The sequence below is a fragment of the Castanea sativa genome, chromosome 10 (genome assembly GCF_040712315.1).
Source record: "Castanea sativa cultivar Marrone di Chiusa Pesio chromosome 10, ASM4071231v1".
Classification (NCBI taxonomy): Eukaryota; Viridiplantae; Streptophyta; class Magnoliopsida; order Fagales; family Fagaceae; genus Castanea; species Castanea sativa.
The window spans coordinates 4,948,814-4,974,944 of NC_134022.1; the positions used below are offsets into that span (position 1 = coordinate 4,948,814).

Genomic DNA, 26,131 nt, shown 5'->3' on the forward strand with positions numbered 1-26,131 from the left:
ACAAAATTTGCATTCATGTAAACTTATGTAGGTATACTCAAATGTTAACTGATGTCGTGATTAAGTTTCACTCAAAACATATGTGAGTTGCTTTTCATGTATTTCATTTTTCTCTCAACATTTGAAAGGTACACCTGTACTGCAAACCTGTGGTATAAACTAAACCATGAGCCTGCCCCTAATCTTTCCAACAAAGAATATTCACCCCGCCTTGCCTTCCCTAAATGTAGCCATTTGAAAAGTAAAGTTTAAAAATTAGAACTTTCGTGAATTAGTCTTTTTGGAGGGAAAAAATGAATCATTTAAAAAAAGAAAAGAAAATCTGAGTATATATTTAGCTTTTGAGGTATAGCTTTGACCATTTATCATTTTCACTTTATTGTTAAATTCCCAAAGTGGGACTCTCAATTTGGAGAGGGAGTACAAAAATTTGCATAGACCCATTATCTCATCTTTCTAAAAATTAAAATCTTTTTTAAGTTAATGCTTGAGATAGTTTTTTTTGTGGATGGTTCAGAGGTAACCCATGTGGTTAATTTCATACACCTTTTGGTTATAACTCTTTATCTTATATTGTATCATTCTCTTCATTTTACTTGAATTATATTTGGAAGAATCAATTTAGCTTTGCGTATGAAACTCGTTTTTTGTCACAATGTAAATAATTATAAATCTAAGTTGGCAGTTTCTCTTCATCCTATTTGTCATCAACAACACTAGTATTTCATGGATATTATGAACCTCAAAACTTTTTGCCGTTCTCAGATAGGTCATCAATAACCATTTATTAGTTTTAAGTCTACTTCTGACTAATTTGACTCACTTTACCTCTGATTTTTTAACTTTTAAACTAATTATAACTTCATTTTTATCATAATTGAAATCCAATAAAGAAAAAATCATGCTATCAAGCATTGTTGTTTGCAGCTAGAATTGTTATATGGGGTTTAACAAGGCCCTCAAAAGGGACTTACGTGTTCCTTGGTCTAAAGTGTGTGTACAAGTTGTGCCACCAGAAATACTATTAAGTCTTCTTGGATTTCAACAAAATGAATGTCAGAAAGTCCTACAATCAAGCTGGTGGTACACCCTCATAGAGAAAAATACCCAAAACCATTGTTACATAATTCAAGTCTAAATAATAATAAAAAAATTGTACAGGGTACAAGCTCGGGCCCATTGAACTTTGGGCCAGGGCCCTATGGCCCGACGCACGGTCTCAGGCCGTTGGACCCTTAACCTTGATCCGGACACATCTTTAGGCCCAATTAGAGCCCAGATACTAGAACAAGCCCATCTCCCATTCTAAATGCGTCAAAGACAAGCTCATGCCGATCACGTTATGCCTTGATTGGGAAGAGTGCATGCCGAAAACGTCTTGCGTTCTCACCTGCCCGGTATTGCCTTGGGGAACATCGCTGCCAAACAATCTTTTGAAAGTGGAACTAGTTCCAATGCCATTACCACCGTTCCTAACATAACATCCACTTAGAAACGATGGAATTGGACTCCCATTTGCACTAGTAAGATCTGGGAGTAATCATAACACCTCTACTTAGCTGAGGCTATAAAATGAGAATAGAATGAGAAGTGGGGGTTGGAAAAAAAGGAGAAAGAGAGAATAGAAAGAAAAAAGTAAAGAGACTTGGAGAGCGAAAGAGAGTTCATTTGAACTAGGAGGTGTTATTGGGTCACCCGGCAAATGATCACCCATAGTAGGAAACACTTAAGCCCACCATACAAATTAGTTATGAGCCCAAATATTAGCCCATCCATCTTAAAGCCTATTTGGGTGAGCACAATTGGCACTGTCTATGGGGATTTCCTACGTAGCTGTGGTTTTGCCGAGGCTCAAGTAGGGAAAATGTCCGAAGGTCAGTCAGGAAGTTATGTTGAAAGTAGTTCTCAGAGATCTTCTCAAGGATCTACTTGGCGAGAAAGAAGGCAGAAAAGGCACGAAGATAGGCAGTATGAGCAGGAGGAAGAGCAGTTTGACCTTAGAGAAGGGTCGTTCCAAACGCATCAAACATTCTCGGGCACTTCAAGGCATCATCGTTTTGATGAAAGGGATGAGGAACTCAAACGTTTATGTAGGTTGGTGAGAGATTTGGAGGTGGAAGCAAGAGATAGGCGTCGGAGAAGAGACCACTTAGAGCGTGAGGAAGCATCGGCTAGCATGGGAGGTCGCCATAGAGCAGGCGCTCATCAATCTGGTTCCCATAGACACCGGGATTGTTCACAGGAGTATGTAGACCAGGACTCAATTTCCCTAGAGGAGCAACAACCCCAAAATGCTACTATGGATGCTATGAGTCAAGCATTACGCAAAGCTGCTCGTTCTCCGTTCTCGGGGGACATTGAACAACCACCCATGCTAGGTAGATTTGCGCGGCCTCTGTTCCATTTTTATGACAGGAAAACGGACCCGGTAGAGCATGTAAGCCATTATATTCAGATGATGTTCTTGCATACTCATAACAATGCATTAATGTGTAAGGTATTCCCCACGAGTCTTGGACCCACTGCCTTGAGGTGGTTTAATGGATTAAGGAAAGGCTTAATTCACAATTTTGCTGAGCTGATTCAAGAGTTTGGTGTCCAGTTCATGACATACAGCTGAGTTCTGCAACCTGTAGACGCATTACTATCAATGAAAATAAGGGCAGAGGAAACCCTCCGCAGCTATGCAAACTGATATTGGGAGCTGTAAAATGAAATTGGCGGAGGAAACGAAAAAATTGCTGTGAGTACCTTTCAGTTGGGATTGCCCGAGGATTTCGAACTACGAGACTCGTTGACAAGGAGACCACTTGAGGATATGAGGCAGTTGATGAGGCTCATTGAAGAATACAAAAGGTTAGAGGACGATCGGCAGCAGAATAATGGTAAAGCTCTAATCATGAGTTAGCCTCGGCAGGGGGGTTTTCAATCAAGGCCTCGAAGGGATTTGAGGATTTGGGAGCTGAGCGCACAGGTAGGGGAAGTGAAGGTGACGTTCAAAGAGCCAATGCACAGAATTGTAGATCGAATAAAAAATGAATCATACTTTCGATGGCTGAACAAGATGGGGGGTGACCCGTCAAGGAAAAATCAAAACCTGTACTGTACTTACCATAAAGACAAGGGGCATACCACCAAGCAATGTAGGGTGTTGAGAGACCATCTAGAGCAACTAGTGAAAACGGGGCATTTGAAAGAGTTTGTGGTAGATCCAAGGAATCAAGATGCTGGGCATGGAGCTCAGCATCGAGGAAACCCTCTCCCACCCCTATTGGGAGTGATAGAGGTCATCCACGTAGCATCAAGGGGAACCGTGGTATCCAGAAGGAGAGGTATATTGACTGTGGTGCTAGCAGATGGATGCCCGAGAAAATAACCCTTCAAGAAGAAGTTAAAGCTCACTCGGGAACCCATTGCCTTCAATGATGATGATCTGGAAGGAACGATCCAGCCACACGACGATGCTTTAGTGGTCACCACTCGGATAAATGGCTTTATATTAAAGAAGGTATCAATAGATCAAGGGAGTGGTGCTGAAGTGATGTATCCTGACCTATTCAGGGGGCTTAGGTTAAAAAATGAGAATCTCACGAAATACGACACACCCCTGGTGGGGTTCGATGGTGATCCCAAAAGGGCATATTTCACTTCCTGTAAACATGGAAGGCAAGAAGGTAATGGTGATGTTTATTGTGGTCGCCTCATTTTCACCATATATGACAATTCTTGGAAGGTTATAGATTCATGCAATGGGGGCAGTTCCATCCATTCTGCATGAGAAATTCAAATTCCACACTGAGCAAGGTATTGCTATAGTGATGGGAAATCAGCAAGTAGCCAGCCAGTGCTTGGTGGCTGCTGTTAACAGGGAGATCAAACAGAAGGAACCAGCCGAAGAGGTTCCCTTATAACAATTATAGGAACCCCAACAGGAATTGGGGGCTTATGGTGTTAAGGACCTAATAAAGGTAAGGATACTCCCAGACGATGATAAGAGTTTCCAGATAAAAGCAAGCATGAAGGACAAAGACAAGGTGGAAATGCTGCTACTTCTTGTACATAATATGGACGCGTTTGCTTGGAGCCCATATAAGGTGCTTGAGGTGAACTCCGAGTTCATAGTCCACAAGCTTAATGTAGACCCGTTATTCCCTCCCAAGAAGCAGAAGCTGAGGAGATCGGCCAAGGAGCACGTCGAAGCTGTTAGGCAAAAGGTTAAGAGATTGAGGAAGGCTAGGGCAATAAAGGAGATTTACTTCCCAGAGTGGCTTGCAAATACTGTGGTGGTGAAAAAGAAGAACGAAAAATGGAGAGTTTGTGTTGACTTCTCTAATTTGAACTGAGCATGCCCGAAAGACCCCTTCCCCATGCCGAAGATCGATCAGCTCGTGGATGCCACGTACGGGCACTGGTGGATGAGTTTTTTAGATGCTTTCCAGGGTTATCATCAGGTTGTCCTAGCTACCAATGATCAGGAGAAGACAAAATTCATTTCCCCCGATGCTAATTACCATTGTTCCATGATGCCATTTGGGCTAAACAATACTGGAGCCACTTATTAGCAGATGATGACGAGAATGTTCAAAGATAAGATTGGGCTTACAGTTGAGGTGTACATTGACGATATGGTAGTAAAAAGCAAATGAGAGGCGCAGCATATTGACGATCTTAAAGAGGTGTTCGAAGTACCGCGACAATACAAGCTGCGCCTTAATGCTGACAAGTGTGCTTTCAGAATGGGGGCCAACAAATTCTTAGGGTATTTAATCACTAATCGAGGAATAGAAGTCAACCCTGATCAGATTGAAGCCATGAAGCGCCTCAGGCCGCCAAGTAATCCAAAGGAAGTCTAAGTGTTGACCGGCATGTTGGCTGCCTTAATTGGTTTATTTCAAAGTTTGCCGACCGATGCCGTCCATATTACCAGCTTTTGAAGAAGTGGAAGGGATTCCAATGGAATGAGCAGTGTGGAAAGGTTTTTTAGGATTTGAAGGCATATTTGGTACAGGCCCCCATGTTAATAGCCCTAGAGCCTAGCAAGGACTTATACATGTACCTCACGGTGTCCAAGCATGCCGTGAGTGCCATGCTACTAAGAGATCAAGGTGTGCAACAACCAACATACTATATCAGCAAAATCTTGGTCGATGCTGAGACGAGGTATTTACCTCTAGAGAAGTTAGTATTAGCACTAGTTTATGCTACGAGGAAGTTACCCTATTATTTTCAAGCCCATACCATCTATGTACTGATCGAGTATCCTCTGCAATCGTTGTTGAAGAGATCCGATTTCACAGACAGAATAGCTAAGTGGGAAACTCGGCTAGGCTTCTTTAACATCAGGTATAGACCTAAAAGCTCGGTGAAGGGTCAGGTTCTCGCTGACTTCATCGCAGAGTTTTCCTCGAGATGGGAGATAGAGATGGACTGTCACATAGAAGTCCTCCTGTGGAGGGGTTTTGTGGATGGCACGTCTAATGCATCAGGAGTTGGGGCTAGAATTGTAATTATCACCCCTGAAGGAATAAAGCTGGAGCACTCTTTTAGGCTAGGATTTAGAGCTTCTAACAACAAAGCCGAGTATGAAGCCATGCTTGTCGAATTAAGGGTTGTTTCAGACCCAGGAGCAAGGGAAGTAGAGATCTACTCGGATTCTTGATTGGTGGTTAATTAGGTGCAAGGAAGTTTTGAGGCCAAAGATCCACGGATGATGCAGTATTTACGATTGGTAAAACAGATTATGGATCGTTTTCAGAGTGTGAGAGTGGTTTAGGTAGCTAGGGGACAGAACCGGCACTCTGACTCTTTGCCCACATTGGCGTCGTCGTTGACTAAGGAGGTGCCCCGATTAAACAAAGTGGAGTTGGTAGCTGAGCCGAGTATTAATGTGGGGGTAGGTGTTTCACTCTTAACAACAGTCGAACCATGTTGGATGGATCCGATCATTGACTTTTTAGCCAAGGTTCAGGTGCCAGCAGATGAAAAAGATGCTGAAAAGGTATGCCAGGTGGCTGCTTGGTACTGGTTGTCAGCTGATCGTAAGTTGTACCGAAGGTCGTTTGAGGGGCCTTCTACAGTGTTTGCACCCTAGCAAGATTGAAGAGCTCTTGACCGAGCTACATGAGGGAGTGTGCAACAGTCACGTAGGGGGACGTTCATTAGCCTACCGAACAATGACTCAGGGATTTTGGTGGTCGCGAATGCAAAAGGGTTCTACCAAGTATGCATGGAAGTGTGAGCAATGTCAGATGCACGCTTCGATGATCCACCAGCCAGCAGAGAACCTAAATCCTATTAGTAGCCCGTGGCCCTTTGCACAGTGAGGGCTAGATATTGTTCGTCCATTCCCTCAAGCTACAGGAAAAGAAAGGTTTGTTTTAGTAGCCATGGACTATTATACCAAGTGGGTAGAGGCATAGGCATTGGCAAATGTCCAAGACGTGGATGTTTAGAAGTTTTTATGGAGAAACATAGTAACATTGTTCGAGGTACTAGAATCACTAGTGTCAAATAACGGGTTGCAGTTTGACAGCAAGGCTTTCTTTGAGTTTTGTAGCAACCTCGGTATCAGGACCAGGTACTTTACTCTGGCATGCCCACAAAGTAATTGCCAGGCGGAGGCCACCAACAAAGCCATCGTGAACGGATTAAAGAGAAGATTAGAGAGTGCTAAGGGCAAGTGGGCCGAAGAATTGCCCAATGTTTTGTGGGCATACCGGACAACCCCAAGGAGGTCCACAGGAGAGACTTCATTTTCTCTAACATATGGAGCAGAAGCAGTCATACCAATCGAGGTAAATTTGTGTAGTACCCAAGTTTCGAGATTCTTTCCAGCTGAGAACGCAGAATTAATGGTAAGATAGTTAAACTTGCTAGAAGAGCATCGAGAGCCGGCAACTATACGACTGGCAGAATACCAGCAAAAGCTTGCTCGGAGATACAATAGAGACGTGAGGAGAAGGGAGTTTAGTGCCGATGATTTGGTACTTTGGAAGGTTGTAGGGAACACACAGGATGTCAATGCTAGAAAATTAGCACCTACCTGGGAGGGACCATATAGAGTAACTGCCATTGTTGGCGCGAGGGTGTACTATTTGGAGGACTTGAACAAAAGACCACTTCCTCGGGCATGGAATGCTCGCAATTTGAAGAAGTTTTACCACTAACTATCAGTGTGCAGGAGTATGGGTTGAGTATAACGATGTATGTATAAAATATTAAGTAATACAAGGTTGATGTTTATTCATGCAGGTGTATTTGTACCTAGAGTTTCATCGTAGTTAACTCACTAACCTTGGTCAACAAACGTGAAGAGAACTAAGACTATTTATTTTAAGGACATAAACCTGCTTCTTGGTTCTATCCTAATTACCGAGTAGGTGAAAACCTTATATCAAATTATTTTAAGGACAGAAACCTGCTTCTCGGTTCGATCCTAATCACCGAGCAGGTGAAAACCTTATATCAAATTATTGTAAGGATAGAAACCTGCTTCTCGGTTCAATCCTAATCACCAAGTAGGTGGAAACCTTATATCAAATTATTTTAAGGACAGAAACCTACTTCTCAGTTTGATCCTAATCACCGAGCTAGTGAAAACCTTATATAAAATTATTGTAAGGACAGAAACCTGCTTCGTGGTTTGATCCTAATCACCGAGTAGGTGGAAACCTTATATCAAATTATTGTAAAAATAGAAACTTGTTTCTTGGTTCGATCCTAATCACCAAGTAGATGGAAACCTTATGTCAAATAATTCCAACAGAAACCTGCTTCTCAGTTCGATCCTAATCACCAAGCAAGCGGAAACCTTAAATCAAAACAATTAAGGACAGAAAGTAAACTTCGATTTTAATAGCCGATCATCATAAATGAGAAAGTAAGGTATGATGAGTAAGTTGACAACCACAATCATTTATAAATTTAGTAATTATTTACAAACATGGATGAAAAAGGCATCCAATCACCATCTTGGGATGACTAATCAAACAACTAAAAAATTAAACCATTGTTATGTCACCACAACTCGGTGACCATAGCTAAACCATTTAAAAGCAAAAAAATATAAATAAGACGTAAGAATAATTAAAAAACTTTCACGGTTGGACGGTTGGGTAAGTTTCTATAGCTGATGAGCTTTGTGCGTCGGCAGCTGGCTGAGTGGCAGGGGAGGGCAGAACTGGCATGTTCCCGGTAGGCTAAGCTTCAAGAATGCTAGTAACTTCCAGGTCGATGGCCTCCATGTGAGAATCGATTTCCTGTACCAACTCCCTCATGCTGGGGGTGTCCTCATCGCTAGCACCGACAGGATTTTGGATGGGCAGAGGCTCGGGGAAGGGTATCTACTCGGGGTTCCTCAACGAAGAGTCGTCCGGCACCCCCATGGCTTGAAGAGTAGCCATCCAGCCCTCCTGGAAATCGAGTTTTCGCACTTCATGAACAACCGACTCGACAGAATTCTCAGCGTCCGTGAAGCTAGCATTGTACCACTTATCTTCACATGCTTCTAAGGACGCCTTCAAGTCTACTAACTCGTCTACTTGCGCTAAATTGAGACTCTATGCTTCCGCCAGTTTAAGCTCAATATCGCCCAGCTTCACTTCCAGCTTGGTAAGCCTCTGCTCTGCTAATGCTCGGGCCCTCTCAGAATCTACAGCCCTCTTCTCAATAGCCGCAACGCCCTTACCCTTGTCATTTGCTGTTGCCACAGCAACATCATTCAATGCCCTTTCCTGGTCAACGTCCTCAGCCGCCTCCTTTAGCCGTTCATCCATTATATGGGTCAATTGTGCAGCCTGAGAAGATAGAGACACCCCAGGCACTTGAGTTAAATAAAAAAAATATAAGTTAGCCCAAGAAGAAACGAATGAGGAATGTTACTACTATAACGTGTCATTGCAGCCGAGCGGTTAAAGACTCATCAGTGGCCTCTGCATAGAAGCGCACGTCTTTGGGCAAAAGGAGGCCCTAGGTCAGGCTTTAGGCAACCTGGCCTCCCTCACCTTAGGCCTAAGTCTTGATACTGGCTGTGGCGAGAAGAGGCTCACTCCCTAGCTTGAAGACAGGCTGCTAGCCCGCTGCCGGACGAAAGGAAGATGCCACGTTTGACCCTAACTAGATGACCGGATGAGTAGCACTACCGGGCTCCCGTATAACTACTCCCCCATTGCTTAAGTTGGAGAACTTTTCGGTGAAACATCCCCCGGGCCCCAAGATGGCTGGTTGGTTGTTCGCTGCCTTTTTTAGGAATGGGTAGGAGCTGGAGGAGGAGTCTGACTTCTGATTAGAGGCGGCTATTGCTACCCTAGTGGATGGGCACCGGGCACGAAACAAGCTAGGCCCATCTTCCGCTTGACCACCATTTCGTTATCCTCGTGATCGGCTTCCACCTCCGAGGAATTCACCGACTCGGTTACTACTGGTTCAACTGCTTGAATTGGGGCTTTGGGCTTTCTAATGGGCACGTGGGTTCTATGGCTCTGAAATACGATATCAGTCGAGGTGTTCCTTATCGATGCAAGATCATCCGCGATAGTATACTAGGGGCTGAGTTCTCTAGCTTCACCTATCGTTAGAGAGGGGGGGAGCAAGTTGGTGTGCCGTACATCTATGTGAAGGAAAAATTCTGGTTTTGCATCTCATGCAAAACCCACAGCGGAAGCGACGAACTAGGATCTATTTCATTCATGATTGATAACATGCACTATGTAAATTTCAGAATTTAAGAACAAGATGGCGTACCTTGGTGTGAGGAAATTCAAAACAAAGATTAGAAGCACTTGGGAACACTCTTAATCTTCACTCCAATTCCACTTTACGCCCAAGATGTGTGGTCTCTCAATCAGTTTTTCAAAGGGAGAATGAAAGTGTGTCTCACACTCTCTCACACACCGTTTCTTATTTTTCTTTTCTTTCTCTTCTAATAAAAATTCTGGTTGTTTCTCCCTTTATAACTAACTGATTATCTAATTGGGCTGGCCTATTGGGCCTTTCCAATTGGGCTTTAGTGTGTGGCTTGGAGTGGGACCAAAAGGGACCAATAAGACACTAGCTCCAATGGGCCTTGGGCTTTTCCGTCAACTCTTGACACGTCCAAAGTTACCATTAATTATATTTAATACCACTATATAAATATAATTGCACTCTAGGCCTTATTAATAAATTATATCCTAAGACTTTATTAAACACGTAACCCCTTCATAAAATATTCGTAGTAACACAAAGTCATAAATATAGACTGCCACTTTGTAAATTACTACATCTTATCCTTGAGTACCCGGTTTAATTCTTTAAAGTTATTCATTATATATTTATGAAATCCAATTTCATAAATATATACTTTAGTAATTTCTTACTAAAGTGGTTAGGCCTAACTCTTCCGAATAATGAAACCATTAAACTTATCTCAAGGGAATATTTTATATCTCTATCAAGAGACTATGAATTCCATCTTGAGAATATATGTTCCATCAACACTAAATATGGCTGCCCAACATACCTGAGGTTTTGACCGTTATTTCGAATCTCACTCCGATATATCAAAGCAACCTACACTTCATGATCAGGTCCATTATTCTCTCAGGGATTAAGAGTTCATGCAAATAGAAGTCGTGAGATTTATTATTCATTTGACGGTCGTTAGAAGAATAATAAATCTCACGAATCGTTCAATATGTTTTAACTCTTAAAACATATCAACATATCAACTAGAAGCTTCCACTTCCATGATCAAGACAAATCATCTTAGTTGACACGTTATAGTCTTCGTAGATGAAATGCCCAATTTCATCACCGACTACGAACTATTAATTCTGAGTTTACAAAGAACTTGTGATTTACATCTTCTGTGACTTTTCACATAAATCACATACAATGCATCTCATGGACTATATGATAATGTCCCATATTCACGTAACCACTATTTTAGATAATAATAAAATAACTTTATCAAATACAATATTAAGTCATACATCATGTCATACATAATGTCATACATAATATCATACATAGCATCATACAATAGGATTTAAGGGCACTAATCCTAACACTATGTACAACAACAGGGGGTTGTCCACTAACAAGGCCTGGCTGAAGTTCTGCCAGGTAGTGTACAACAGATCGACGCCAAGAATCAGATGAGACGCTCGGATTTGTCCGTCCGTGTGCACAAATATCTCCGATTCAAGCACAAAATTAAGGTCTCTTACGTGCACAACTCTTAGATCGGGTTTTAACCTATTACTCTCTGCACCAAAGTAACACAGAAACCGGTTAATATATGTATAAGAAAAATAAACAAAGGAGAAAGATCTACAGCAAATAAAAGTGCTCAGTACTAACCAATTGCCGTTCACCGATACGAATTCTCCCGCTGAATTTCTGTTGGAGTCGGGAAGGCATGATATGAGCTGTATCCGTACATCCCTGGCTTTTAAATAATAATTGGACCTAATGTTACCACATAAACTATACATAAATTTTATGTCGTGGTGGTTTAGTTGCAGCCCATATAGTTGGTTCAACCTACTTACACAACTTACGATTCGAAAAAAATTAGGGCGAAGTTGGTCAAGGCACAAGCCGTAAAACCTAAGGGTGCCGAGTATGAGGAGGTCAACAGGAAACCTAACCCCACCTTCTAAAATGACCATTAAAGGAAAAAAATGCTATGTTTGGGTTAAAGTGTCTCTGGAGAGCAATATCGCCCTCATGATAGTAGGCGATTCTAACGTCTCCAGGAACACCATAGGCAGCCTTAAAGCTAGCCAAGGCCGCCTCAGACTCAAGAAGGTGAGAGTATCCCACTTCTAAACTCTAGAGTGAAGAGAAACTAAAAAAAGAGGAAAAAGTAAAGAGAACTTACTTTGGGCTCTAGGAAATGATGATTTGGAATGAAGTGTTTACACACAGGATGAGTATACTTGGCAGGGAGGAAGTTGAAGGAGTGAGGTGCAAAAAGTGAAAAGAGAAATTTGGGGATACGATTTATAAGACCAAGGCATTTAATGAACGTAGAGGCAAAAAAGCCTCTCTAACTTCTTTTTGTGCCCTCCACACACGCGGGCGCGAATCACGAATCGTCGGGTTATAGATCCGGTGGGTCTTGATAGCTTGACAGGGCACCCCATTTTAGAAAGCATTTATGGCTATCTCGTTTACTTGATAACTGGCGGTTGGGATCCCCAAGGGCTCACTAGCACTAGTCGGATTGTCCTTGGTTTGTTCCCGGTAGCCGGGCACGAACCAAGGGAGGGCTATTGTATGGGGTACGAGCTCGGGCCCATTGAACTTCGGGCCAGGGCCCCATGGCCCGACGCACAGTCTCGGGCCGTTAGGCCCTTGTCCTTGATCCAGACACATCTTTGGGCCCAATTAGAGCCCAAATACTAGAACAGGCCTATCTCCCCTTCTAAACGCGTCAAAGAAGAGCTCATTTTGATCATGTTATGCCTTAATTGGGAAGAGTGCATGACGAAAACATCCTGTGTTCTCGGCTATCGAGTATTGCCTTAGGGAACATCGCTGTCGAGCAGTCTTTTGAAAGTGGAACCAGTTCCAATGCCATTACCACCGTTCCGAACGAAACATCCATTCAGAAACAATGGAATTGGACCCCCATTTGCACTAATAAGATCTGGAAGTAATGATAACACCTCCACTTAACTAAGGCTATAAATATGAGAATAGAATAAGAAGTGGGGGTTGGGAAAAAGGAGAAAGAGAAAATAGAAAGAAAAGAGTAAAGAGATTTAGAGAGCGAAAGAGAGTTCATTTGAACTAAGAGGTGTTATTGGGTCGCCCGGCAAAGGATCACCCGTAGTAGGAAACTCTTAAGTCCACTATACAAATTAGTTGTAAGCCCAAATATTGGCCCATCCAGCTTAAAGCCTATTTGGGTGCGCACAAAAACCATAACCCAATTACTTATGGTATGATATTTTGAGTAAAATAAACTCCATGCTTTAGGTGCCTTTGATCACCATTTCTTTGATTTGCTCTCTTAAATTTTCAATGCCAACCTCTTGAGAGTGATGAAACTAGCATAGAGGTCAAATATCAAACAAGGAGATTTTAGAATTGGAGTCTAGTTTTGATGTGGGACCTAATTGGCACCATTCAGAAGCTTTTTTTCGTCATTGATGAGTCTTAGTACGATGCATAGTTTGGGTAATTCAAGATTTACTAAAATGAGAATTAATTGGCTATACCAAGCCCATGAGTCTTCTTTGTAATTTTCAAGTCCTTTTTCCTTTAATAGTTCTTCTATTTCTTAAGGCCTTAGATAACCAACCAAATTCATATAGAGATTGAGAGTTTAAGAAAACTCTAGCAGCTTTTCTTATAGCTTTGTGGGTGTGTTTGCAAATTGAGAGTTTAAGAAAACAGATGAACGTTTTTGACATCTTTTAATGAAAAATTAAATGGAAAAAGGAATGATGAAAAAGACTCTTTGTGATAATTGAACTATCATAACATTTTAAATTGTTACTTTTCTTTCACCTTCAATTTAATTTAATGACTTTATTGCCTCCAAGCCATTTGCTAAAGAGTTAACTTTTGTTAGGTCTTGTTTTGAAGGTTATGCTGAAAGTACTAGTGGTGGTTAGTCTTGAAGTTACAAACATTATCAGAAAAGAGCACAATCTCACTCTTTTGTTCAACTTGTAAGTCCAAGGCGTTTACCAGACACTATGTGAAAGAAACAAAATTTTTATTTTTATCTTTTATAGAAGAAGAAACTAAACTCAAAGTCTGACACTTCAACTTTGGGGAGTGTCAAAGTTCACATCTTTCCTGGTTGTGTTAAATTGAGGTACTTTTGATGATCTCTCTTCATTTTACCTTCTGAGTATTCCTTAATTTTGGTAAACAAGTTGTGGATATCTTTGAAAATCAGCAACTGTTTCATGGTTCAGTTGTGGGTCTCAATGTCTTAGAGTTTCATGGGTTTTGAATGATTTTTGGAGTTTTTGTGTGTTTTGGGTGTAACTGATTGGTGAATTGTAAAAAGGGCCTTAATTTAATTTGAGTTATGGGGTACTTTTTAAAAGGAGACTAGTTTGGAAATACTGAGAAAATTGGATATGGAATTTTAGCAGTTACTTTTCTTTTCTTTTTCTTCTTTGTCTTGTTCTTTGTTGGCTCTTGTTTTGTGTTTTGTTCATTGCAACAAGTTTCAGCTTAGTTGCATATCTTCATGAGGAATTCGTTATCATTTGATTAGTATTTGAGTGAATAGATTGGAGCTTTTATTATGTATATGATATTGAACTTGGTTATTATTTTCCCTTATTAGTAGTTATTGATTAAGCAGTTGTTATACTTATATGAGTATTTGTGATTGAAAATTTTGTATGTGCATAGGATTATGCTTTGTTATTTCCCAACAGGTACCCATGTAAAATTCAAAATGTAAATTTTAAAGAAAAATAAAAAAATGTAAAATATTATTAGTGACGACAATGTCATTGCTAATATTTTATCATAACATTAGTGACGACAAACAATATCATCGCTAATATGCAATTTTTAGTGATGACATGTTTGTGGTCACTTATATCATTATTTGTGACGACAGCAAGTGTCGTCACTAGTAATGACATATTAGCGATAACAAAAATGTCATCATTAATAATAATAAACTAGCGATGACAAAAAAATTCGTCACTACTAAGGAGCTCGTAGCAATGACATTTCGTCTTGGGGTCTCAAGTTATTTATGATGACAATTATCACTATTAGCAACGACTTTGTCGTCGTTAATAGTATTGTATTTGTGACGACATTAATATCATCACTAAAAAACTATTTTGTTACCATTTTCTTTTAATGAAAGTTAGCGACAATATTTTTCGTCCCCAATATAATTAGCGACGATATTTAAAGCATTAGCAACGACTATATGCCGTTGCTAAAGAACAAATTTCTTGTAGTGATAAACACACACAGATATACGTGTGGAACTGCTAGGCAACGGACGACAGATTGATCAATGTCAAGGCCACCGGTGGATGGCAACTCGATGGAGAAGGTGCATACTACATATGGATTTTTTTTAGGTCTATTATGTTCTTTTCTTCTTCTTTTTTTGCATTTTTGGTTCCATTTAAATGTTTTGGATTTGAAAAATGATAGAGTTACAAACTATTTTACAACATTTTTTACAAATTGCTGATGTGATGAATAGTTATTGATAAGTGAAAAAGTGAAGTTAGTGGTGAATTCAAATGAAACCGATAAAAATTGACCACTTAAATAATTTGAAATAATTTTGTAAAATAATTTATAACTGTAGCATTACTCGCGGGTTTTCTTGGACTACTTCAAAGATTTGAGAAGCATGGACCAAATTCTGAGATTTAGGGGGGGCAATAAGTAATTTGTGTGTGTATATTAGCTTCTCTAAGCGCAAATTGGAAAAGCTAGGGGTCCTATGGCAAAGGCATTCTGGGACATGTTAGTGCCTGTTTTCTTCTGACTTCTGCATGCTGAAGACATTTGTTGCTGGCAAGCAGTTTCATTTCTTTCTTTTTTCCTCAAAATGCTGTACAAGGGTATTCCTTTTCAAAAAGTAGCACCCAAAGTGATTAGACTTATAAATAAAAATACACTTTAAAAATTATCATTACTTGCATTAGACTGTTTGTAGCTTTCATGGATCCAAGGTAAGGAACAAAAGGTGGTGGGCTAGATGACAAAAGCTGTATTATAAAGCTAAACTTCTCCACAGCTATATCTTTTCTCTATTCCCTTGTTAGAAGATTTTAAATAACAAACAAAACCCACAAATCTCCTCAGCAATCTCTCACCAAGATGGCACTGAGCAACAATGTCATCGGAGTCATCAACTTTGTTGCTATGCTCCTTTCAATTCCAATCATTGGAGCTGGAATCTGGCTAGCAAATGAACCAGACAATTCTTGTGTGAAACTTTTACAATGGCCTGTCATTATTCTTGGGATATTGATCCTGGTTGTAGCACTAGCAGGCTTTGTTGGAGGGTTTTGGAGAATCCCTTGGCTCCTTATTTTCTACCTCGTTGCCATGCTTATTCTGATAATATTGCTTGCGTGTTTGGTGGTTTTCATCTACATGGTCACCATCAGGGGATCTGGCCACCTTGAACCGAGTCGAAGTTACTTGGAATATCATCTTGATGACTTCTCTGGATTTCTTCGTCGAAGAGTTAGAAGTCCATTGAAGTGGGATCGCATAAGGAACTGTCTCAGCTCAACAACCATGTGTGCTGAGTTGAACCAGAGTTATCGCATGGCTCAGGATTTCTTTAATGCACATATTACCCCCTTACAGGTAAATTAACTAAGTTCTTCTTTAATACTAATTTCTAAAAGTGGGATTTGTTTTCCTTGTGGAAATGTATGAAACCCTTTAACCTTTGTTAAACAATGGTTCATGTGGTTTACAATTTTTTTCTGCTATGAGAAATGTGTTTGAACTTTTATTATTATTGTGATTATTTGTTAGCGAAGAACAAGTATAGAATGAGAAATAAGTACCACTTTGTATTTATCCTTAATTTACCTTCTTTTTTTGGCTAGGGAACGAAGTAAATTAAGTAGAATTTTTTTCTTGAAGTTTTCAACTAAACACAACTTTGTCATCTGATAATATTATTCTTAGAGTCACATCCATCTTAAACGAGGGTTTCTGAGCACAGAATATTACTTAACCACTTGACAAAGTTAACCAGTTATGATTCTTGAGCCATATGTTTTAACCTTTTTTTTTTCCAAATATTCATCATCTTTATACTTTATTCTCTTTTGCTTTTTCTTCTTTTCAGTCAGGATGCTGTAAGCCACCGACTCAATGTGGGTATACATTTGTGAATCCAACGTACTGGATAAGTCCCATTAACAATGCAGCCGATATGGATTGCTTGAATTGGAGCAACGAGCAGACCCAACTTTGCTACGGTTGTGATTCATGCAAAGCCGGATTATTGGCTAATCTCAAAAAAGAATGGAGAAGAGCGGATATTATATTGCTCATTACTCTTGTGGCTTTGATATGTGTATATTTGACAGGGTGTTGTGCATTTAGGAATGCCAAAACTGAGGACCTCTTTCGTAAATACAAGCAAGGTTATGTGTGAGAGACAAATACACAAGGTAGCTAGTATCAAAATTAGACTTGTAGTGGTGTATTTCTTGTTGGGTGTATCGCATTTTGGATATTTTTATGACTTTGTATAAGAAGTAAGAGCATCCACCGTAGTGGAGCTACAAATTTAGCTATTTGGCACTATAAAAAGTTATTTTATCTACTCACATACTGCAACAGTGAATTTATTTTAATTATTTAGCTTCATTGCTATGAGTGCTCTAATATTCTTAATTTTCTTTTTGTTATCTTTCTCATTTGGTTAAGAATGCATTGGGTTTGATGATATGATTAGTGTTGAAATTAAATCAAGCAAACTTGTCGAGAGCTGTGCGTGATTTGCGGGAGGCACCGAAAGCTGATTGCTTTCAAAGTTAGAAGTTACTGTTACCACAGTGTGACTTTTGTGGCAAGATTTCAGGACCTTTTTTTTTTTTTTTTTTATCTTTGTTTTCCATTGGCCATGTCCAATCACAATGTACCGCAAATACAGAACGAAAAAGCCATGTTATCGTCTGAGAGAGTGACACAAAAGTAAACGAAATGGGTCATGGGAATTCTGGGCGCTACTCTCCATAAATATTATTGATGTGGCATTGTCAGATTTGTGTTGACAAAAGCTATCCAAATTCTTGAAGGTTCCCTTGAACGTGCAGTACAATAATTTGCTTTCAAAGGCCAATATTTTTCAACCTCTAACCGAGCTCCACCATCAAGAATTCACACTTGTGAACGCTCTCTTTGTGCATTCCATAGATACTCCATCAAATTCATATTTCCTACCCCAAATCCTAGTTGCATTTACCATCAAGAACCCTCCTAAATCACTATCAGTCCTATAAAACCAAGTCATACCCGAATTTCCCAACCTCTTAAACACCTAATCCTAGCCTTCAACCCTAGCCTTCAACCTACTAAAATCTCACATCGCATTCCAATCTTCCATTCATTTCAAGGAGATAACCAAGACCTCAGGGTCCCCTAAACTCTAAAATCCCACCTTTCTTTATCAAGAGACCATTTGATTCTCCTTAAAAACACCAACCCACAATTGTGTTCTTACCACTCCTGCTCATTCAAACTATGATAATTAATAATAAAAAAAATCGTGAGGTTTCCTATTCTTCTTTCTCTAATAGATTCTAAAATTTTCCTTGTGATTTTAGATCCTCTTGTAGATTTAATGATTTGTTCTTCAGACAAATGAGTTCTATCTGATATGGTGACCCGTTGCATCAGTCTCTCTTTTATAATAGAAGGCATTAATTCATCATTTTTACGAAATGCTAAAGATTGGAATTCCAACTTTAACTTAAAAGCTAATTTTAAGATGTGTAACAATCTTTGTCAAGAACATTGTAACTCAATTGGCATTTTATGATATTTTTAATAGAGATATTCATGATTCAAATTTCTATCACCTTTAAGGCCCTAACTATTGATGTATCAAAAAAAAATAAAAAAAATAAAATAAAAAATTTGATCCCTACATTTTGGTTAAGTTCCCACTTTTTTGGAGCTCCTATCTCAATCCCTTAATTTTTGAAATTGCTCATAATGTAGTTCCTAGTATCATCTCATTAATAGAAAATACATACATGGCACAGGAGTATCCCACTGTTAGACATGAAATTGATGTGGCAATTAAAATAATATTTAAACTTTTATTTTACATTTGAAAATGCCACGTCAGTGTCCATATCAGCTTTTAAATTAAAAAGAAAAAACACATGAATTTAGATTTGGTTCATCTTGATCTGTAATTCAATTCAATTTATTTCTTTTCCTTTCCCTTCCATTACTTATACTTCATTTGTATTTTTTGTAAAATGTATTACAAAAAATATTTTCAACATTTTACTGCGTTTGTTTCTTGGAAATTTTGTTCTAACTTGAAAATATTTTCTGTTAGCCATAAATTCCTATGTAAAATGTTGTAAAATATTTTACCTTTAAAAACTTGGTGAAATGTTTTACAAAATCACACAGTCATCCCTCCCCCCCCCCCCCCCATCAAGAGGCTAGATCGGCGTAGCCGCCAATTCGATGGCTGGTGCGAACGATCTAGTGGCCAGAACCTCTAGTCTTGTAGTTGGTGCCAACAATCTAGTGACCAGTGAAACCAATCCGGTCATTGGTGGCGATAACTGAGCGACTGATTTGATGATTTGTGCTTGAAAATTTTTACATATCACACTAAATACCTAAAAATATTTTACAAAAATATTTTACAATGATATTAAATGCATCCTATTCATTCATTTGTTACTGCGTCCTATTTTATTCCTTTATGAAAATTGCCTCGAACTTGCGCTACAATGTTTTGCTTCTAAAGCTCATTTTTCAATCTCAAACAACGGCTTCTCAACCAAAAAAAAAAAAAAAAATCTCAAACAACGCTCAACCATTAACCCGGCCATTCACGCTTGTGCACACTGCACACTATTAAAGTACGAAATTTTGTGGAATTTGAGGTACCTCCGTGAAACTTTAACTCTATGTATGTGAAGATCTTTTCTACTTTTACCGGTGATTTGGTGAATACTAGAAAAAACAACCTAAATCTATACTTTATTACATATATATATATATATATATATATATATATATATATATATATATATATATATATATATAAAAAAGAATATGCCAAACTCTCTTAAGGGTTTATAAAATTACTCCCTACAACTATAGATAATAAAATGACACTCTCATTTGAGATTTTTATAAATAAAATAAATAAGTCTATATCTTTTAATACTATGGCATTTTTAATGAAATATTATTTATAAAAAATAAAAATAAAAAAACAATTCCTACTACTTATACAAGTCACAAGGAAGATTTCATTTTATTCATAGTTTGATGTGTTTTTTTTTGGTTATTCCGTTGAGGAAGTCAGCATGTACTTGTCTTATTTATACAAACCTCAAGAGCATTGTCATTTCATCCATGGTTTGATCACTTGATGTGAATATCATTTTGTGAAACTTCAAGGGAGGATGTGTATTTTTTTTTTAATTAAAAAAAAAAGTCATACGGGCCCCTATCCTTCTATAAATTCTACATAGACTACTAAATCTAAAAAGTATTATATGGATAAGCTCAATTTGACTAACGTTAGCCGAAGTTGGGGCCGGGACATACTATTCATGCTCCTATTTGAAACATAGATTTTCAAACAACAAAAGCTAGATAAGAGAAGGAAAATATCTTCTAATATACCTACTACACTTTAAGGAGAACTGAGATTTGGATCAAACAATAAGGCCAAAATGCTTTTAGCTGTTGGCCCTAGATAATGACGACAATCCCATAAGGGTGGCGATCACATACCAAGGATTTGTTTTAATAGAAAATGCATGAATTATCTCATATCCCTCTTTGGAGGCCAGGAGTTATGTCTCTTCCAAGGGTTACAAAATACTACTAAACAACACAATTGTATTTTGAAGCAAAATCATTTTTTTAAAGGTGGAAACAATTACATAGGATGCACCAAAGTTATGGTATGATCACTTTTATATACTTACAAAATCCACTTATATTAATTACTCTAGTATGATGCATCGAGAGATTGCAGCTACACCGACAGAGGAAATGCAACACAATACAGTAAGGGCACCATAACGCAAGCAATTTGCTGTAGTTAGCATAGTACATTGATATCAATAGTCTATCTCATGCTAACCCACAGTAATGATAACACATAGATTAGGGTTGATGTGTGACGGCGCAATACATGAACTTGATTTCCACTTTCAAAATTGATTGCATGTTTTTCATGCACTACCTGTTACTAGTACTACATAGTAAACTACTTCCAATTTACTCTCTTTCAAGCAAAATACATTAGTGTCTATTGGTCCCAGAGTAGAACCATGGCTTGGAACATAGCCTACACGTTATGCCACCCCAAATAACTTCAATTGCATACTTTTCATGTGTTGATTTACAGTAAATGTTCCATCAACAACTTCCTTTCAGCCATTTACAGTAAAGGTTTTTTCCTCAACTACTTTATTGGCTCTACGTTCACTATATAGGCATATATATTACTTAGCTTCAACAAAATGCATGTCAATAGACTTTTTATTCATGTGAGTTGTGAGCCCCCATTTCCTTAAAAGTGCCTTTTCTACATTTAATCGACCAATTATGTCCCCCCCTATACAGAATTCACATAGTCACAATTATCCAGGCATTCTAGCATCTTTTCATATTGACAAACAACCATGTAATATTCACCTAGATGTTTAAATGTCACATTTCTACTAAATGCACTTTGAATTTACCTAGAGACAATTCCATAATCATAGGATCATTCACCATCACAATTGAGGGAATAAAGTTGACTTCAATTTTACCCACCTCCACCATATCTTGAATGTAGTGATAATTCATATCAATTTGTTTTCCTTTTGAGTTATTTGCACCACATTTTATTAAAAAGATTGAATTATTATCACAATCAATTTTCTTAGTTGGTTGCGTGGGAGTGCTATTTGGAGATGCTTTCCCGCAACAAATTAGTATCAGAACTTTCACTATTACAACAACCATGTTTTCCCCCTATTCTTCTTTGATCTTTCTCTTGTCTGGTAGGTTGTAACCAACTAACCATGCTTCCTTCCTCCATGGGCTCTACTCAGTTTTTGTTGGTCTTGCTAGTCTAGAACTATGTAAAAGTTTCACTCGGCACTTGCCTTTTACAACTAAGAGTCTGACATAAATTCCATAAAGTAAATTGTAAACTTCATGGAAGAGGAAGTTGGAGACACCTTTGTCTCAAACCCGCCCATGCACCTTGATTTTCCAAATTTTGAAAAAAAATTCTTTGTATGTTTGTACACAAAGAAAATTTTCAAATTGCCCCAAAATATGCAAATCTTGGCCCCCTCCCTCCAAAAAAATTATAAATTGGCCTATGAAATTCAAAAGTATATGTTCTATTCTATCCCTTTTGCCCAGCTGCCTGAAGAATAATTACAATAATCTTTGGATAATAACAAAAAAAAATAATAATAAAGCACAAATTTGGTCCAAAGAAACCCAATTGCCCAAAATATAATATGAATTACCTGCACACAAAGAAACCCAATTGTCCCAAAAATAACATGAATTATCCGGAGACAAATAAATATTGACAACAAAAGTAAAGCACAAATTTGACATTATCAAATGTATGGTTTTCAATTCACATGGTGTGAATTGTGAAGTGCTTAATGTTATATTTTTTAAGTTACTTTTCAAAAAGTTTTTAGTTGTGTTTTTTGTAATAATAATGTTTATTTTTTTATTAAAAAAAATTGTATAATGAGTTTACTGTAATAAATTGTTTGGTAATTTTACTTTTTAAGAAATGAGAGAAATTTGTCAATCTTATATCAAAATATTATTTAAATGGTCAGGTAGATGTAGGATAAATTCCTTATAATTAATTATTGTTGCCTTTTTTTTAAAGATCATGGAAAAATAATGTTCAATTTTGATTTTTTTTTATTAGGAAAAACTCAAAATAATTTAGAAGCTCATATTGAAAATGCAGTATTGTCAACGTCTAGTTTGATGTCTCAATTTCTAAAATCCATTAAATAAATCTTTGAAAAATCACCATATATAAAATTGGTAATAGTTCATTATAGAATAATCAAGAATTACCATGAATATATTATGATGTTAATTAACGCAATGCAATTGAACAAGCTTATGTTAAGTTTGGTCTATACCATTTTTTTTTTTTAATACTTTTGGCCCCCTCATTTTCGAATCCTGGTTCTGTCCTGCCAACAATGGCAACATCTTCAATGTCGTGGACACCCGCATGATTATAGTAGAGTACATCAAATAGTATGAGATCATGGATTCATGGTCAACACAATTCCTGTTGAAAATCATGTCAAAGACCTTAGTTTTTTTTTTTTGAAAATCATGTCAAAGACCTTAGTTTGATACCACCTTCAATAGGTCACCGTGTTTTTGGATGATAGCCTTGTAGGGGTGGAAATAACACATAAGAATGATGTTTGGAATAAAAGGGCTAGATTTCTTGACAATGATATGCGATATCCTATTTATAAAAGTACATCCATTTGTTCAAGAAATGTTACAAGTCTATAAAGATCGAGTTGTATCGTTCCTATCAATTGCAATCTACGAGTGTGCACATCTTACTCACCAAATTGATGAAACCAACCCAACTTAGCCTAGGTCGACACCTCAAGTAATTAGGTTGGTGGCTTGGTTTGAGTTTGATTTTTCTTTTTCTTTTTTTTACCAATTAAGCTTCAGGTAAGGTTGGTTCTAGATTTCTAGTTTTTTCAATTCTTTTAACCCGACCCAATTCAATATATATATATATATATATATATATATATTGTATTATTGTTATTTTAATTTTTCTAATATAAAATTTATTTTGGTATTTTGAGAATTAGCTTTGATGAACTAAAAATTTGATATATAAAATAAGCATATTATGGGAATTGTAATAATTTATTTTTAAAAAAGTTTAAATAGTCACTGAAAACCCAATATTCTATAAAGCATGAGATATATAAGCCCAACCGGACCCATGTGGGTTGGATTGGGTAAGTTTCTACATATGTGATGGGATGAATTGGGTTGGATGGAAAATTTTTCAACTTAACAAGGTTGAGTTGGGTTGAAAAATCCTCAAATCCGACCCATGCTACTACAACCCTTATGGCCTTACCAAAGATTGTAACTTTCATTAAGAATTAAACTTATTCACCATGTTACATCCCTACATGGGAAGCTATCAGCATTGGGGGGTGTGAATCCCCCAAATTGCTATTTTACCAACATACACGCCTAAAATGAGTTTTACCCGGGTATGTATTGCTAATTTTTTTTAGCAAATGTGAACAATGAATTCTCACATATGCCAACTACTATATCCGTGTGAATCCCCCAAATTGCTATTTTACCAACATACACGCCTAAAATGAGCTTTACCCGGGAATGTATTGCTAATTTTTTTTAGCAAATGTGAATAGTGAATTCTCACATATGCCAATTACTATATCCGTGTATGCAAAACCAAATATATTATTTTATTAATAAATATCTCCTCTTTCTCTCTCATCAATCATGGCCATTGGAAACAAATAATAAAGATAGAATGAAGAAAGAGTAAATAAAGAATACAAAAAATATATATTAAAATGAAATGGTAAAAGAATAGAGACTGGAATATTGAATGATTGTAAAATAAATTAGTATAATAAATATAGTAACTTTTTAGATAGTAAAATAGTAATTGCTATGCAAACTCGGATGTAAATGCCCTAAATAATATATGTAGTGTGTATACGAATATATTTCATTGTTATGGTGTGATAACCCATCTCATTCCTTCAAATCAACCTTGGAACACTTAGAAATAAATAATAAGAGTTAACAATTGTGTTGCTCCTCGCTTGTTGTAACACTTGAATTATAAAAATATAAATAAATAAATAAAAGGAGGAAATAAACTGTGAAAGGAAGAACAAAAGTTAGCTGTTGTTGGAAAAGAGATTTTATGGGCTTTAAAGAAAGGTTCCAAAATTGGAACATTAGAAGTTCGCGAATTCAAAGGACAGCTTCTAATGGGCTTTAAAGGGCCAAGGTCTTGGTGTGGCCTAATGAGTAGAGCCGTAAGCCTGTAACCCATTTTCAAGGGAAGCAAAACATATATATCTTCGTCTCAGTTTCTATTTTATTTATTTATTTAGTTTTTTCTTTTACTATTTAAGAGGAAAACCTAATTATATGAAACATCCACACAGAAAAGTTGAGACTGATATTAATATCCTTTTAGATAGTCTTATCCTAAACCTAATTATATGCCTTAAGGTAGGCTCAATTTAACCAAAAACTAGAGAACACTTATGCAATTTTTTGAACTCTCTTAATTGGGAAGGACTATTTTAAGTATTTTTCATTTTGTGGATTTAATGATGAAATTTTTATTTTTGGATATAATAGTGTATAGACCACGCCACATTATTTAAAATTTTAAATAACGTAATAGTCTTACATTCTGTTAAATTTTTAAAATCTAATTTGAAATATGAAATGGATTTATTGTAAATGGAGAGGAGAAAGCTTTGTGCTAATATATTTGTACTGACATCCAGGGGGTGATGAAACTAGCTTGTGAAAATGGACTAAATGTATTGTAAATGTACAGATAACCATGGCTCTAATTGATGTAAAAAGAGCCGTGTTTATTATATACAAACTATTTTACATAAAAAGTGACTGACTTAAAGTCACAATTTCAAAGTAAAAGTCGCCCCAAGAGGAGTGGCCAGTTGGTAGAGATCCCGCAAGCAAGCACGAGGTCCCTTGTTCGAGTAGTGGTATTGTTTTGCGCCTCCTTCGCTGGCTCTCATGGGGTGCTAGAGTGAGGTCTGTGGCACCCCGGTCACAGTAGTTATGGCTCAATCTAACATTCCCTAGCGGAAGGTATCCCAATTAAGTCACGTCCTGGAGGTAAGTCACATATAGTCGCCCCGTCCCCTCTCGTTTATCAAAAAAAAAAATTTCGAAGTAAAAGTCACGAACGAAAAGCCGTACTAGTGACCCTGCCTTAACGCGTACGTTCTTGGATTTTGGAAGTACTTTAGACTTGAGTCCACTGGCTGTGGCCCATGAATAAAGGCCTAGTATTACCGAGCACAATCCAGTAAGTTTCCTCCACGCCTCACGAGGTATTTGTGCTTGGAAATGTCTATATATATATATATATATATATATATATATATATATATATATGAGAGGTGCTACGTTCACAATATTTTTACAATATTTTTACAACAAATCATAGGTGGTTAGTTGTTATTGGTTCAAATTTGAACCTAACACTAAGATTACTTTTTTGCCCCAACAATAACAACCAGTAACATCCTGCCACTTAAGATTTGTTGTAAAAATGTTGTGGACATATCATTTCTCTCTCTCTATATATATATATATGAATGGAGTTTAAGTTACACAT

At 37.6% G+C, this 26,131-nt stretch overlaps 2 protein-coding genes across 3 annotated transcripts; both read left to right on the forward strand.

Annotated features, from left to right (window-relative positions):
* Positions 1-5,050: 5,050 nt before the first annotated feature.
* LOC142611903 (uncharacterized) lies at positions 5,051-8,510 on the forward strand. Its single transcript, XM_075784053.1, has 5 exons — positions 5,051-5,635; positions 5,774-5,998; positions 6,615-6,794; positions 6,864-7,153; positions 8,153-8,510. Exons 1-5 carry the CDS (start codon positions 5,051-5,053, stop codon positions 8,508-8,510), a joined length of 1,638 nt encoding a protein of 545 aa, XP_075640168.1.
* A 7,121-nt stretch (positions 8,511-15,631) lies between these two features.
* On the forward strand, positions 15,632-17,411 carry LOC142612632 (protein TORNADO 2). Of its 2 annotated transcripts, XR_012840156.1 has the most exons (3): positions 15,632-16,311; positions 16,805-17,219; positions 17,342-17,411. XR_012840156.1 is itself a non-coding variant. In XM_075784747.1 (2 exons), the coding sequence occupies exons 1-2, from the start codon at positions 15,814-15,816 to the stop codon at positions 17,114-17,116; spliced, it is 810 nt and encodes a 269-aa protein (XP_075640862.1). In that variant the 5' UTR covers positions 15,632-15,813; the 3' UTR covers positions 17,117-17,328. The 2 variants fall into 2 exon arrangements, 1 of the variants encoding a protein (XP_075640862.1); XM_075784747.1 differs by lacking the exon at positions 17,342-17,411 and having other exon boundaries at positions 16,805-17,328.
* The last annotated feature ends 8,720 nt before the right edge of the window (positions 17,412-26,131 follow it).

Bases quoted from the DNA above. Each gene is read 5' to 3' on its own strand.
- LOC142612632 (XM_075784747.1), top strand. From the start codon at position 15,814: ATGGCACTGAGCAACAATGTCATCGGAGTCATCAACTTTGTTGCTATG. The intron at 16,312-16,804 runs GTAAATTAACTA...TCTTCTTTTCAG, and splicing joins CACATATTACCCCCTTACAG to TCAGGATGCTGTAAGCCACC.
- LOC142611903 (XM_075784053.1), top strand. From the start codon at position 5,051: ATGTACCTCACGGTGTCCAAGCATGCCGTGAGTGCCATGCTACTAAGA. The intron at 6,795-6,863 runs GTAAATTTGTGT...ATGGTAAGATAG, and splicing joins AAGCAGTCATACCAATCGAG to TTAAACTTGCTAGAAGAGCA. The intron at 7,154-8,152 runs GTTTTACCACTA...GTGCGTCGGCAG, and splicing joins AATGCTCGCAATTTGAAGAA to CTGGCTGAGTGGCAGGGGAG.